Source organism: Megalops cyprinoides, chromosome 2 (genome assembly GCF_013368585.1).
Source record: "Megalops cyprinoides isolate fMegCyp1 chromosome 2, fMegCyp1.pri, whole genome shotgun sequence".
Classification (NCBI taxonomy): domain Eukaryota; kingdom Metazoa; phylum Chordata; class Actinopteri; order Elopiformes; family Megalopidae; genus Megalops; species Megalops cyprinoides.
In genome coordinates this window covers 63115618-63132315 of record NC_050584.1, presented here as the reverse complement: position 1 = coordinate 63132315, position 16698 = coordinate 63115618, and the positions used below count along the sequence as shown (strand labels likewise).

Genomic DNA, 16698 nt, shown 5'->3' with positions numbered 1-16698 from the left:
GATATACTTAATTGAGACATACAAGACTTTTAATGAATTTTAACTGTTGCCCTGGTTTTATGACTGATGTGAATTACTTTATGATGATTTCAATCAAAAAGACTGGGCACTGTCGAAGTGGAGAATACAGAGTGGGTATAGATTTATTCATAACAAATCTCAGAACATTAATTACAGCAGTTTCACAAGCACGTTTTACTAACACATCGTTTTGCCGTACATGGAGCCTTGGACCTGACCCAGCCACCTCCCAAACCCAGATAAGCACCCATTACTTTCTTCAACCTGAAGATGAAATTGGAGCTGGTGTTTGTTGGATTTTAGTGAACAACATTCTGATTCAGAAAAAGGGAATGCTACTGTTAGTAACAATTTGATGAGCCAGTGATGGAATTTACTAAGTGATGTATAAAATTGTGCAAATGTTTACATGTGAGTTTAAATATACTGAATTACTGTTACTCACCAAACTAAGTCAGTATATTTCTGTAACATTGGTTAAAACACACATACTAAAAACATGCTACATAACCATTTGGCAACTGAAACCTTTAAGGGTAAACACAAGGAAACCTCTCCCAGCTAAACACTATGATAACTACAACAGTACAAGAGAATATGAATACAAAGAATATTCCCCTTTAATGGTAAAAATGAAATGTCTGTAATGATGAGATTGTAATTATATAAGTCTGTATTAATGTAACCTTGATATAGCTGGAATGCTTAGATCAATGTTAATCAATGTACTCTGAATTTATTAAGAAAGAACTGCTAAAGTCAAGCCAAAACTCATCCAATTTCCCCCAATTTTTGTAACACTAGAAGAGTTTTACAGTTTTTTTTTTTGTTTCCCTCAACGTGTGTATGACAGTCATTAGCCTCCAACTGGATTTGACTATAACACAGCTAACTAAAAAGATCAGGCACACATCATAATAAAAATAATATAAAATGGAACTTATAATGGGAAATGCATGCAATTACAGTTGCCCATGGATAAAACATTGAACATGAAGACATGTTAAAAAAAGTCACACCAGAGTGTCATTGGATGAGGGATTCATTGAAGAGACCCATTAAAGTGAAATTTCTCTGCAGTACTGGTCTCAGCTTCTAAAACAAGAAGAAACAAAAAAATACAGACTCAATGTATTATAATGGTTTAACTCAAGTGGTACATTTACTACCTGAAATCAATGTTCCTGAAGAATAATATATCATCTGTGCTCTACACTGGTACTCTGACACACAGAAAAGTGACATCAGAAGGAGGAAAGACAGAGAAAAGGATGAAATCAGGTTGCAATGACAGGCAAAGAGAGTCATAAGCAATTCCACAACACAGATACCCAAAATGCAGACATAACACAGAAGATCGCCTTTACCTGCAAGGTCTGGGCTCAGGTGCGGAAGGTTCTGATTCAGCTGTTCATGGGTGAGCTGTGTGTTTTTGTTGTCTTCTTCTTCAGTGCCCTCGTCATCTCCGCTGTCCTCCTCCCCTTCGCTGTCCTCTTCCTCCTCTTCGCTGTCCTCTTCCTCCTCTTGGCTGTCCTCTTCCCTCTTTCTCTTCCTCTCTGGAGACTGTTGTCAAGGGAATCAAGTGAGGGATTTATCAAACTGACTTACTCCAAAGCGACAGTTTGTTTGTGTGTAACTTGCAGACTTTGACTTTTTCCACTCAGTGGCAGTGTGTGGTATTGTTCGGCAGGGTGCCTGTGTAATCACTGTATAGACACTTTAAAGATTACCTTGTTCTTGGGAAAGTCTGCCTGTTGCATTCTGGTTGGGGATCTGAGGAAGCCTAGGTTGTCCTTGCTACGTCTTTGCAATAAATCTGTTATTTATTGTAAAGAAGGAAGGAGAGTGAGAGTTCTAACTGCATGAACAGTTTGTTGAAATTATAACTTACAGACTTGATGTACATTTCCTGCACTGACACTGTTATACATTTCATTGATATTTATTTTTGCCAATCTTGGAGTCCTGGAAAACTAATACTGAGTCATGATTTAAGTACTAAAACTGTTGTCATTTCTACCTTTCAAAATCCGTGACTCAGGGGTGAGGGATCAAATATGCTTTTATCTACGAGAGGAATACTTTTTGTGGCTAAGTGTTAATTTGTGACCATGTTCTTCAGGTCAACGCTCTTACAAAGTCCAGTATTTAATAAAAAATTTGTTACTAATTCCAGTATTTAATAATATAATTCCAGCACCTTCACATAGATAAATCCTGTGCTGTAGTTTAAACCATTAGGTGGACTCCCTGACTATGTGAGTACTCTGCAGCATTGAAATCCATGGCTGAATAAGGATGGATGGTGGGAGAGTGTAGAACAGGTGAAGCTCTGTACCCATTACACATGAAGGCAATGCATCCCTGCAGAATGATATAGAAAAAGAAAATCGGTTAGTGCTGAAACGTGTTGCAAGAACAAATATGTTTTGAGAACAGAATGCAATATCGATGGTATCTGACAATAACTGGTGAAGAAATAACAAGTACATGATAAAAGGAAAATTACAATAAAAGGAAAAGAGAGAATTTAGTTTACTTAAAGATGAAATCTCAGTAGGAAAGAAATAAGTTTTGAACTTTATTTTTAGATTTAGTTCCTTTCCCCTGACTATTCAATGACCATGTGATATTTGCTTACTTGCCTTTATTAATCCAGGATAAAAAAAATACTTTTGTCCTTGGAAAACCCATATATTAACCCCAAAAACTACAGGTTGAGTAGAAAATTAAGTACTTTACACAAGAACCAAGGATTCCACTCAGGTACAAAAAAATAATTTGGCTCAAAATCTCACATATTAGTCAGTTTAGCAGCCAAGTGGAGAATCCTGAGGGTTTGAGCACCCTCTAGGATCGTTGTAATGGAGCAAAACTTTTATTTACAGTGGTTTGCTACGTTCAATTATAATTGGCATGTTCCTTTCTACAGGCTTACTGTGGTATTTGTGAAAGTGAATTCCCACGATGAATCAGATGGTGGTACGAGTTACAGTGGAGAAGCTTGGATGCCTCATCCCTGCACTGATCTATCTGTTTGTTGCATATCCTCCTTCAGAGATACAAAAGGATAGACAGTATGAGATGGGGGGCAGCTCTGATTACAGGCCTAAATTCAGATACTCAGATATGACCAGTACTGTGGTCACTGAGGCTATACTACACCTAAGCAAGTCCATGATTTTTTTTCTCAAAGATCATGCATCTCATAAACGTAAGTGATGCCCTTGAAAACATTAAGATACAGAAATGCTTTTAAAATCAGCACTTTAATATGTGAGTTTAATGTATCAAGGGAAGAGTGCTGAAATTCATGAAAGGGTATGCCAAACAAGGATATGAGTTTGTATACACCCAAAGAGTTTAAAATGTGTCAGATACACCTTGCCAGATGAAATCTATATGGTCTTTTTTATCATGCATAGGAGAGAGGAAAAACTTTCTTACATAAGAACATATTATGAAAAGAACAGGCCATTTGGCCCAACTAAGCTTGCCATTATAATTAAAGAGTATCCAAAACTGCATCAAGTCTGTACTTGAACACAGCAAGGGTCTCTGCCTCAGCTACATGACCTGGCAACCTATTCCATGTATTGATAACTCTTTGTGTGAAATAATAATTCCTTATATCAGTGCAGAACTTAGTCTTAATAAAGTCAGCTTGTCTAACGTTAAAAACTGTAGCATTGGAGAATGCAGACTTAACTTGCCAAAAAACTTCAAATGTAATTGCACTATGGTCACTCGTTCCAAGTGGCTCCCCTACCTCAGTAATGCAAATTCTTTCAGGGTTATTACACAAAACCAGATCAAGAATTGTGTTCTTTCTTGTAGGTTGAGTAAGATACTGTATCAAAAAGCACTCATTTACAACATCTAAAAACTCTTCCTCACATTTACCGTGACCTGTTTACCTTCCCAATTAATTGAAGGGTAATTGAAGTCCCTCTCCTGACATGCTAGCTTAATATTATCAAATAACATACTGTTAACACTGCTGTCTGAGGCTGGTGGCCTATAACATACTCTGACATTCAGACCCTTTACATTTTCCCCCAATATTTTAATCCATTTGTCTTCACTAACACCAAGGGGCTCCATTCCTGGTATTTCCTGAATATTAAGATTATCCTTTACATAGAGAGCTACGCTTCCTCCTCTTCTATTGGTTCTATCTTTTCTTAGCAGCTTGTATCCCTCTACGTTGTACTCATCCCCATCCCCTGCACCAAGCCACGTCTCTGTGATCCCAACAACATCATAATTGCTATTACTCATAACAGTTTCTAGTTCCAAAATTTTATTTTTTATGCTTCTAGCATTTAAACAGAGGAATTTCAGGGTATTGCATGTGTATTTCCTGTCCTTCCTTTCCACTCCCAGCTGTTCAAAACCACCTCTATTACAGTGCTGCTCTGACTGATTTGCAATCATGGTTCCCTCACTACTAATACAAAGCCATGGTGTGTTCTATTCCGGCAGTCTGTCTATCCCTACCCATCTGACTGTATAAACTCCCTGCCCCCCCAGACCCTAGTTTAAATAACCCTCTGCTACCCTAAGCATACGCTTGCCCAGTGCAGCTGTACCCCTCTGGTTCAGGTGTAACCCGTCCTGCTTGTACAGGTCACCCCTGTTCCAAAAGGAGTCCAGTGCCCCATAAATCTGCTCTTAATCTTCCCCACTAGCTCAATAAATTTGTCCTGCAGAACCCTGAACCTACCCCTTCCTATCTCATTAGCTCCAACATGGACCATGACCACTGGACCCTCCCCCGCTCTGGCCAGGAGCTTGTCCGCACACTCCAGGAGGTCTCCAACCTGGGCACCAGGCAGGCAACAGACCATGCGAGACTCCTTGTCGCGCGAACACACTATGCTATCTGCCCCTCTAATGATTGAGTCCCCCACTATCACTAACCCCCTTTTCTTAGAGGATGAGGCCGCCTGGGTGCTCTGGGGCTCTTCAGTCCTCCCACTCTCAGGATTGTGGGCCAACTTGTCTTGTAGTGGCATGAAACGGATTGTCACTGCGATCTCCGGAGATGTCGCCCCTCTTGGAATTGTGCGTCCCTATCTACACCGACACCCAACTGTAACCTAGCTCTCTCACGCTATCTGATCTGTATCTTCCCCCCTACCCGGCTTCGGTGAGTGCACTATCTCCCTATAGGGCGTACTAATTGGTTCCTGGATCTCGAACCATTCAGGATTACTGTGGAGTCCCTTACCTGGACTGACCCGGCACGTAATTGCTGCCCCCCCTAAATAGTGCTGTCGTAAATTGCTATGCTTTTTAAATTGTTTCTTGTTGTCGCCTTTACCCTGACGCTCATTGCGCCGTTTGAAGTTGTTGAAGTTTGCCGTTTGAAAGTGTATCGTATCCTGTCCCCGTACTGCCGCTATACTTGCTGTATGCACTTTTGTAAGTCGCTTTGGATAAAAGCGTCTGCTAAATAAATAAATAAATGTAAATGTAAATGTCCAGCCATTTGGGCCTCGGGATCAAGAATGTTGTTCTCCAAGAGCTCAACGAGTCGGCAATGGTCGCAGATGAACTCATCCTGGAGGTCTCCCTCCAGAAATCCGATCATCCGGCAACTCTCGCACAGTTTTAGCCACATTTTCCTCCCCTAACTGAGCACGTTTTCCCAAAAAAAAAAAAGATTTACTGCTGAGACAGAATTACCAGCTTGCTGGGTGTCATATTGCTGTTATTACGAATTATAAAGTACTCACCCACTAACTGTCAGCGTGCATGTTTGTGACCATTGGGCTTCACGGAGCACTGCAAATCCCTCCTCCAGCAATAGGCCATCCTGCACTCTAACCCTGAATGACAGAGGAAAAACTGAAGGTGTCAGGACACATATAGCCATTATTCAGTAGTGAAATAAGCCACAGCTTGGGCTGCTGCACTGTGCTGGCATGCCCTGATGCTGTTGCTATGGGCATGACTTTGGGAGGCAGGAAAAGAGGCAGGTATTCCACTTAGAATTTCACACGCACTGTTCAGACAAGAATTGCCAGTAGAAACATGAGAAACGTGATTTTCTTCACATGATAACACTGTCATATTTATATTGTGGTAAAGTAGCACTCTTGACATCAATGAGACATGTCATCAACATGGAAGGGAAAATGCCACAAGGAGGCACCTGGGTTGTTTAAATTGCGCTTAGAACTGAACCCTCTAAGCAAGCAGAGCTATCATTATCCTCCTGAGTGTATCTGCTGTAATCACCTTCTGCCTTAGAGGTGTTATAATTCCCTTAGTGAATCTAAGCAAGCACTTGGCCCTGGGCTTGACAGAATTCACTCTATAAGGTATCCCTTCCACTGTTAATCACATGAAAGAAACAAAAAGCACTTACTCAACACTGCTGAGATGACTGCAGTTCTGAATGAGTCTGATGATACTGGTAGCACAGCTCGCAGTCAGCCATGACATACTCAGTACTGCCCGTTTCAGAGATCTCACTGTGTGTAATGCGGTGAGCACTGCCTCCATCTTCTCTTCCCACATGGGGCTGGTTTCCTGACTGCAACACCCACAGACACACACACACACACACACAAACACATAATTTACATGACACAGGGAACTTATGAATGAACTCCATTTGTTATTATGTGAGAGATATCAGCAGATTTATAATATTTGAAAGAGATCAGCAAATTCCAGCAGATATAGGTGCATTCAGTCAACACGAACATCAGTGTTTATTCAGGATTAGGCAAAATATCAGTTTGAAAGTTAACATTTTTACTTGAGCATGTTAGAATAGTAATGTTATTGCCAAAATTTAGCTCAATAAGCACAGTGCTGTGATTTTGGTGCACTTTGTAGTTAGTCGTTCAGCAGGAATTTTCATGTTAGCTTTGGTTTCTGGGGGTGTATATAATCCATTCTTTTGGTAATCAGTGTCTTTGGCTTTGCACCATGAGTCAAGGAACACTTAGTGTGCCATCAATACAAGCTTTCACCTGTCTTAGATGAGACAGCTGCCCCTCATCCTCATTGCAGAGTTACATAAAGAGCGGGGAGTATACCTGCAGGAGTCCATCGAGAAAACACAGACAGACAGGCATTCGACACTTACCTGGACATACTTACCTGGCTATGGTCCCTCTCTACCTGTCCTCTCCTTCCATTATACAGTAACTATATTTATTGGTGCACTCAGTCAGAAATACTGTCAGCAGTCATTACCTGTCTGTGATATCTATGTGTTTACTAATCATGTGTATCTTTCCCATCCCAATTTGTTCTTATAACCCTTCTAACCCTTACAGGAAACGCAAACACCACTGCCACTCCCCCTGGCATTACAACCCTTCAACACTGACCTGTTCATCATGTCAGTATTAAGCAGGTGTGTCAACAGGTATCCATACATCACATGCACTTGGTAAGTGATTTCACCTGGCCAGAAATGCATTCAGACGACAAGTCAACCTAGGCTGAACAGGAGTGCCGGCATGACATCACTATTTAGCCGCTTGTATACAGTTAAACGTACCATTACCTCATGAAGTGCAGTTGTGCCAGATGCAGTTTGCTAGAGAAAATATTTTTAGAATGTTATTACCTTTGATGTGATTCTTCCAAACACTGATACCTCTGTAAAAAGCATCTCCAGTCAGTCAAAGGTTCATCTTCATAAAAATACAGCTGTATTTCAGTGAGAGTCTCTTGTTTATTTGGGAGATGAGCCTCAGGGGTTTTAATGTGCAGCCTGTCAACCAAACACAGCCATGACTTGTTTTAGAAGAGTAAAACTAGTCAAATGCATTTAGTTTATACATGAGCTGCACAGTGTAGAACAGACAGTAAAGTGCTGAATGCTCATGTAGAATAGTCTGTGTGTGTGTGTGTGTGTGTGTGTGTGTGTGTGTGTGTGTGTGTGTGTGTGTGTGTGTGTGTGTGTGTGTGTGTGTGTGTGGATGTTTGTGTATGAGACAGAGACCTCTCTATGGACAGTGATGTGGCCCCCTGGGAACTTAGTGTGCATTTTGAGGACATAATCATGTCCTTTCCCGGGGGCTGAATAATTATGTTAATCCTCCACGATTACCTGCTCCATTTCAAAAAAATATGATCCTGTGGTGCGCACTCTATCAGACCCTTGTCTCTAAGGTTCTCCCAGAGCAGAAGGACTTCCGATGCCTTTAAACTTTCAAACTCAGCTCTGATGACACACACGGAAAAAGACCAATTTAGAAAACATAATTTTGTAAATTTAACTAACAACATGAACATGGCATAAAAATGTACGGAACTAGTAAACACACTACTAACAATATACTAGTAATATATTACAAATTTTTTATAGTATCTATGATGCGTGAGGAGTATAATGCTGAGAATGGTTGCATAAATCATATATTACTGATATTGCTGTTATGTTGTACTGTAAAAACTATTTAAAATACTCACACTATGTATCTGTGCTGTGTTGCTTGTTTGGACAGACGAGGATAAAGGCAATTATTTCCACAGTTCCCTTTCACTCTAGGAGTAAAATATCAGAGATGAGAACAAAGCATCATTAAAGCTTCCTGTTTGTTTTTGGCTGTAGATGTACTGGATGTTGCTGCCTCTTAATGAATTGAATTGATAAATTAATTGAGGAATGTGTTTATTTATCGTAGAGCAGGAAGAATTTCATAATATCTGAAATTTACAGGTGAATGCAGTGGTTTTATTAAACAAGGTTAATAACATTCAGCTGTTTCTCAGTAAACTCTATCTGCGCTGACCTCTCACTGAAAACAGTGATCAGTCGCCAATAGAACTAATAAACAGACACTTCATGCTTTTTTCTTTTTTTCCTTGTTTTGAAACATGCTGCTGAATTCATCACACAGCTAGAGGCAGCCTCCCTTTTCAGGTAAGCATAAAAAAGGTTAATGGTGAAGGGGAGGACCATCACAAAAATCCATAGTGCTAAAAATTCAACCGGACAGAGACTTATACGGCTGATGCATATTGATTTGGGTGATGGGAATCGTTCCATTGGTCCGTGACACTGAGCTGAAAGAAAAGGATTTTTGGGATCACTTATTCCCTCTCGGTTTCCCTGGAATGGACTGGGTTTTGGCCTCTCTGCTTCTAGCTGGGATTGAGGGAAGGATTTTGTGGTGCTTCCTGTCTTTTCCTTACCCATCTTTTGTTTTCCCCTTTCCTTCAAATCCCACAATGCAAAGAGTTGGACTGTTGGTCCTGTGCCATCGATTAAAATCGAAATAAATTTAGCTAAGAAAATAAATAAAATAAACACCACAACATGTTGACAAGAAAGAAGATGCTTCAAATCACTTACTTTATGCGGCGCAAGCTGTTAGAGCTGAGAATCAAGTGAGTTAAGCTGTTAGCACTTCTCTCTGTGATGGAGTTAACTGTGAGTTCTACATCTGTGAGCTTGTTTTGTGCGCTAAGAGCAGAGAGCACCTTCTCTATATCCTCATCTGTCAGCTTGTGATTCCCTAGACTGTAGGAAAACACAAAGATCACTGTAAGAGTGGAAAGAAGACCCTGCAGGCTGTGCAGAACAAAACAGAATACTGTAGAACAGGCATCAGCATTATGAAAAACATTCTAAGTAATCTAAGCAGCTGGCATATATTGTCATTGACTTGCGAAATTACTTGCCAAAAGGTCATTTTCATTTGTTTCTTGTACTTACCGGGGCTCCCCAATTAATAGATGCCAATTAATACATGGTGAACTCCACTGCCGAGCTCTCATATAGTCATTCCCAAACTAGGCAATGTCTGTGCCACGTGGCAGGCTACATATGTGAAAATCAGAGACTGACTGACAGAACAGGGGTTTTTATCCTTTTAGAACTGTAGGAGTCATAAACCCAAAAATGCTGTGGGCGTTTATACACAAGTTATCCCCAGCTGCTCCCATGCACAAATCATGAGTTCTGCATATGCCATGATACAGATATTTGCAAACATTGCTCTGCCACTCAGAGTATTGCTTTTGCTGTGATGCTGACTCACCGTTACTACCCCACACAGATCAAAGAGACAATATTACCAATGAATGCGAAACATGTTTACTCTATTCTTTTAAGTAACTTAGTATAAGGAATTTTTTTCTCACTGAAATTCTTTCAGGTTTCCTCCTCTCCTCAGGGCTGAGCACAGATCGTCTACAATGGCGTCTATGAGGTCAGTCACACCCAGCCTGTGAACACATCCCATGTACCTCATCAACAATCTACATTCATCACAGGCAGCATTTCAAACCAGCAACAAAACACTCAGACCGCTGAGAAACAATGTTCCCGGTTAGCAGATGGACAGTGTATGATTATTTCTCTGCCTTATTTCTCTTCTTTACCTACTTGCTAATAAAGACAGATTTTGAATTTAGACATACCTAGTAATGAGTTGTTCAAGAATACCTTGGATTGCTGATCAATTGAACAGAGGTTTTTGATGCCTGAAACTATTCATTACTAATAAAGTGACTAATATGGACAGATTTTCAATTCTACTACATTTGGTAATTAATCATGGGTGGCAGTGTAGCATCGTGGTAAAGAGCAGGGCTCGTAACTGAAAGGTTGCTGGTTTGATTCCGTGTTGGGGCACTGCTGTTGCTGACCAAAGTACTTAACCCACAGTTGTCTAAGTAAATATCCAAGCTGTGTAAGTGGATAACATGTAAAAACTGTAAACTTTGTAAGTCACTATGGCTAAGAACATCTACGAAATGACAATATTTTGTTGTTGTTGTTGTTGACAAAACAAGTTGTTCAAAACGGCCTTGGTTGTTTATTAATTCAACAATTGGTTTGTCGTTACAACTGCACTCACAGTTTTTATGTTGTCATCAGAACAAATGCACCTCCAGTACTGGAATTCTTATGTAAATCAAACGCATTAAAATAAAAAGCGGACGCTGGCTATTCATGTGAGCATTCAGGTGACAGCTCAGTCAGACGTAATTAACCGAGAGCTGGAATGAAAAATGGCATGCCCAAGGATGTAAGACATTGACCTTGAGTAACCCTACCTTACTAGCCTTGGCAGTTTCCTTTCATTCCTGTGAAATGTGCAGCACAGACTGGCAGCGTCTGATTGTGCAGATGCACTTACCGTGACTCCTCACACCTGTGAAGTGCTGGCAGCAGTATTTTCAACTCCTCTCCCGCTAAGTTGCAGTAACGCAGATCCAAGCTCTTGGGGGCGCTGCCGGTCTGAAGGCAATATGACAACGCCCCGCAGTCGGTCTTCACCAGCGGATGGCCGGACAGATTAACGTATTCGAATTTGCCCATTGCCCTTCTCACAAACTGGTCATCATGCATCTCATGCAAACAATGTAATATGGTCATTTTCATTCTGTTTAGCAATGGATTTCTGTTTTGTTCTTCGATTATTTTTTCAGTCCATTTCTGCAGGTGGGAGCGTGTGGACTTGGAGATGGAGAGTTTGTATTTCCTTGCCTGGCTCTGTTTGGATACCTCTTTGTTTGAGAGCCCAAAGAGGAAGGGCACAATCGACTGGAGGAGACGCTTGTCATTGCCTTCAGCGCTTTCTTTCAGCAGCTTTTTCACTCTCTTCTTTGACTTCTTTTTGCCGCACAGAAAGCAAGAGAACGCCATGAAAAACTCTTGAAAGCTGAGATGCATGAAGGTGTACACAGTCTTGGCGTAAATGGTCTGCCGGAGGAAGATTTTACTCAGAAAGGAAGATGGCACTTCGGGAAGACCTGCAAAAAGCTCTTTCACCTCTTCCTCCTCGAACAAGACCCGATTCTCCCTGATCCCTCTTTCTGCCAAATGGCCGAGGCGTTGCAGGAACTCCTGCTCTTGTGAATTCAGATCCCGGCTGTGGTGATTGAGCAGAACGTCCACAAAGTGTAGGAACACGGAGGTGGTCGTGTCCAGCGCGTGCGGTGTGTCGGTACCGTCCTCAGACTGTGCCCTCAGAACCGTGCAAATTATCCAACTCATAACTGGAACAAAGCAGGCTGTGAACACAGACTCATTAGCCTGGACACGATCAAAAGCTTGTGCTGCCTCTTGTGAATTCTGAAAGAATTTCTGAAAGTATTCTCTCACTCCCTCCTCTGAAAAGCCCCTGATCTCTGCACACCGCGTTGGGTTCTTCACAACACGGTCCAGTTTGTCCAGAGCCATGGTCCTTGTGGTGATAAGGAGGAAGGCTTTGGGCAGGATGTGCTTGCCGATGAGTCTGCTCAGTGTCTCCTCAGCTGGGTACCTCTTTTGTGGATCAGAGCCAGAACTGCTGCCTGGTACCATCAAGGTCAGATTTAGTTCATCAAAACCATCAATTATAAAGAGGATTCTCTCTGGGCGGGTCAGAATCTGTGGAACTGCAGTCTCTAGGTCTGCGCAGCAATTCACCATCAGATCCACAACACTGACTGTGTTATCAATTAGATTCAGCTGTTGGCACCTGAGGTGAAATACGAAGTCAAAATGGGCCGAATAGAGTTTTCCCGAGGTCCAGTCACACATGATCTTCTGTGCTGTGAAGGATTTCCCGACCCCCGCCTGGCCGTGCAGAACCACAGTCCTCTGCACCTCTCCATGTTGATCCTTCTCGAAGAGCTCTTCCACTGATGTGCTCCTGAACCGCTTACTCCCTTTCTGTTCCATGGCCTCGTAGAAATGGCTTCCCCTGAGTCGCAGCTCCTCCTCACGCTCTCTCTGCTGCTGATGCTGCAGTGCCACCTGGAGCTCTGTGTATCGATCTTCCAGCCGCACGTACTCACCTGGGCGGGAGTTGTACTCTCGCACGGTTGTGAATTCATCTCTGACCGATTCCTTGTAGTTGTCACTTATACGTGTCACCTCTTACCAGGGAAAAAAGGAAAGTAATTACTGAAACCACATGAATATGAGTATTATGAGTCATATTCTGCCATTGAAAAAAATCAAAGGAAGTATGCAGTAATTACATAACCAAAGAGCGACACAGAATGCTACATACCAGTACAGATTTGTCATTATGAGATTGCATTATCCTTTATAGATAAAAAATAAAAAAAAACAAAGAAACAAAGGGAAAAATGAAAATAAAATGTTTCACTTTGACTCAATCCACTATGGCAACTCAGAATCTCACCTGACTCCAGTGTCCTTGAGTGATTCCCCATTCTACCTTGCTCTAAATAGAATACAAGTGATGAAACAATGTTAGCAATTACAACCTCTCTGTTAGCGATGCAGAAAGTCAAGGACTTAATATTGTTGCTGCTTCTGTCTTTGCTTTTTATTGTTTTGCAGGGTGGCTCTGCTCAGCTGGTGACATGCACACACAAGCTACTGCATACTTGTTTGTGTATTTTACTAATAGCTGAGACCATTCTGTGTGTAAATGTCTGTAATTTACTGTGGATAACTGCAACCTGCGTGTCTTGGTAATTTATCTTCACTTTTTCTTTTTCTGACTTTTTCTGACTTTTTCACTTTTTTTCTTCTACAGGTAACTCCACTGTACTCATTGGTATGTAGCTAACTTTACTCTGCATCTTTTTGTTATGTAGCTAACTTTACTCTATGTTAACTGGGTTTGTCTTTGTAATGTTGCGGGCTCCGATCTGTGTTTTAGGCTTTAAAATGACATCATTTCCTGTTTTTCATCAGCCAGTAGCTGCGCTCATAATCCCTTCTCTGATAAAACATCCTGGATCTGTGTTACAGATTTAATTCAACCAGACTCTTTAACTAGTAACAGTCACACCAATGACTTTCTGGAAGACAGGAAGGAGACAGAAGAGGCCAGAGAGATATACAGGAGGTGAAGAAGGAGGAGACCAGAGAGACAGGACTGAGAGATGGTCTAGGATGTAGATGCTCCATCTTACCTAGCTCCTGGACCAGATGGGAATTTTTATCTCTTAGGATCCTGTAAAACTCAGATTTCACAGCTGCTCCGCCAGAATGCAGGACTGTGTACAGCACTCTCATCTTCTCCTGACTGGTGACTGCAGCACGGATATCAGAGTATTCTTCATTCTGAATCATGCCCTGTGCTAACAGGCTGTCAGCTATGGGCTCTATCGTAGTCACCCTCTGAATAAGCTCTGCTCTATTCCTGTCCACAAACTCCACTCCTGTTTGGGTTAAAGATACCAAAGTTAATATGTGCAATGTGACCGTCTCTGACACATGCAGCTACTCTCTACAGTGTAAAAGTAGGGATTGTGAGAGTTTTAAAAAAATCTGCACTCTTCTTACTTTAAACACTGAATCTGTATACCCTGTGTGAACTCTACATTCAGTTATATTGAGTGTTTTGTGCTGGTCTAAAACGGCTCCATGGCTCTTTTAAGGTTCAGAATGGAAAGCCAAAGTACTGAATATCAAAAGAAGTTTCTTAAAGAAAACAGATGAAACCTCAAAATCACATCCACAGAAAGGTGTTTCTCTTGTCTCATACTGTGACCATTTCAGCATCTGTTTCACAAAGGGTCCTCCAGAGGGGCTGTGATGACATCAGACTCACCAATATTCTCTTCTGCCATGTTCCCTCAGAAACAAAACCTTCTGTGGAATGGATATAGTTCCACTACTGCCCCTGTGAAACGTATTACAACTTCCACATTCCATTAAAATGATAAAAACACAGGGGACCAAACAGGACATCATAACTAATCCTTATTGTGGGCATTGGAGTGCCTTTAGGTATAGCCCACATGGGTTCAACACCCCAATTCCCAGAGTAAGCCCACCATGGGCAAACAACAGACAAGCCTGTTTGGTCTGCGACACGGGTGCTTATATTTTAAGTGTATATATTGTATAAGTAAAATATAGTATTTAGGTATAAAGGAAATTAAAAAGTTGAAATTGGACTCTTCAGAACTGAACCTCGACAGGACTACAACCACTCTAAATCTTTAATTGTTCACATCTTTGTGCCTGATGCTGCAGTTTCATTCTTGGTAGTCCTGGAGTACAGGAAGTCAGTCAATGACAAAAAAATTAGTACAACTGATGCTAGAGAGAGAATGAATCAAGAGGTTAATTTTAGAGTTTTACAGTTCTGAGTCTAAAACTAAGGGAAATTAAACAAACCATTTAAACAAGCAGGGCAGGAAGTTATTTTCTCTGCTAATACATTCTCAACATAATCATCAAAGCAGAACTGTGAAAAATACTGTGAAATTACTTACGTATCTGTCTTAAAAAATTTTAATAGACCATTCTTCCAAGGGATTTCTTCTGAGAAATGGTTCAGATGACTCCCAGTTTCTCCAATACTACATTTTAAATAATTCTTTTAAGATCTTTATTTTTTGAAGTTCTTTATGTGCAGTAAATATAGGACCATTTTATAAAAAAAAAAAAGTTCCTTACAAAAGAAAACCCTAAAATGCTTTGGACTGCTTATTACCCATTTTCCCGAACTGTTTCAAGAATGTGAGCAGAAAAAAAGTTATAACTGTTTATTCATATCTTATATATTTCTCTAACACCATTCATGGGCATGTATGTTGACTTTACTTTTCAGAAATGTATCAAGAGAAACAGAAATACATAGCATACATACATTTAAACGGACAAACAAAGAATTTACCGAATTTGACGTGCCGTTTGGATTTGGATTTCCTCACATGTAAAAATTGTGTTCCCTTCAGTCCATTCAGACCAAATCCCCATTGATACACAGCTGCTGCCCTAGAGGAGGCAGAAGAGATAAAAAAAAAAAACTTACCTTGCTGGTGTTTCTCTCCTTCTGTCCTAGAACGTTAAGCTCTTACACTTCTCCTTCCAGAGAGGGCCAGTCTTCACACCCCCGCAAGCTTATGGGAATGAAACTCTAATTCCGAGGAACATAATGGCATATGCTTTGTGTCTATATGCTCTCTCTCTCTCTCTGTGCTACAGAGCACTTTTACCGCATTCTGGCAGAGCCACACATTATTGCACATGTGCACAGAAAATCCAGAATTCCTTCCAAGTTATTCACGCTACTAAGTTTACCACACACTGAGTAGGCCTCTCCTTCCCGTAAAATGTGGGCGTGTTACACACGCTCCACCCATCCCCCCCTCCTGTGAAGGGAGTTCGGTCCAGAGCAGAACTGCTTTTAACTGAATATCAATGAAGGACGTAGAATTTTTGCTGGCCCAGCGCTATGGGGGTTGTTGTAGAAAATTTCTGATTAACTGTATACCCCATGTGGAAATTGTAAGCATTGCCACTTTCACCCCACCAGAGAAAAGCGGAGCTTGACGTGGTACGATTAAGCTTGTTACTTGGTGGAGATAAATTATTGCCAGCAAACATTATAAGCATTGCCAATAGATGTTAGTTTTTTATTTTAACTGCAGTTATTGATATATTAACTGAAGTTATTGATATATGAGCCATTTACTCTATTAATTAAACAACCTAACACTATAGGCCTTAAATGAATAATAATGTATCCTATTATACTTTGTATGCCTGTAAGCAGAAACTAGAAAGAAGGGTCAAGAGAGTACAGGAGACTGCGGGAGGGGTATGCAGCTGTGAGACACCTGTATGCCAAGTAAGGCCTGTTGTGGGGCTGTTAATGAGAGTTGGACACTGTCCGAGCACTGCTCTGAGGATGGACCCTGAGTGTAAGATAACAGAGTTGGAGTCTAAAAAAGGGGAGTCGCAAACAGGGATTCTTTATGGAGTATAGCCAAGGC

At 41.1% G+C, this 16698-nt stretch overlaps 1 protein-coding gene across 1 annotated transcript; it reads right to left on the bottom strand.

Annotated features, from left to right (window-relative positions):
* Window positions 1-2955: 2955 nt before the first annotated feature.
* Window positions 2956-15020, bottom strand: LOC118772020 (NACHT, LRR and PYD domains-containing protein 3-like). The gene is made up of 12 exons (XM_036520258.1): window positions 14523-15020; window positions 13882-14130; window positions 13140-13181; window positions 11142-12867; window positions 10141-10224; window positions 9350-9517; window positions 8464-8538; window positions 8102-8215; window positions 7616-7762; window positions 6398-6565; window positions 5763-5855; window positions 2956-3073 (listed from the first exon to the last, which is right to left on the bottom strand). Exons 1-12 carry the CDS (start codon window positions 14539-14541, stop codon window positions 2956-2958), a joined length of 3003 nt encoding a protein of 1000 aa, XP_036376151.1. The 5' UTR covers window positions 14542-15020.
* Window positions 15021-16698: the final 1678 nt, after the last annotated feature.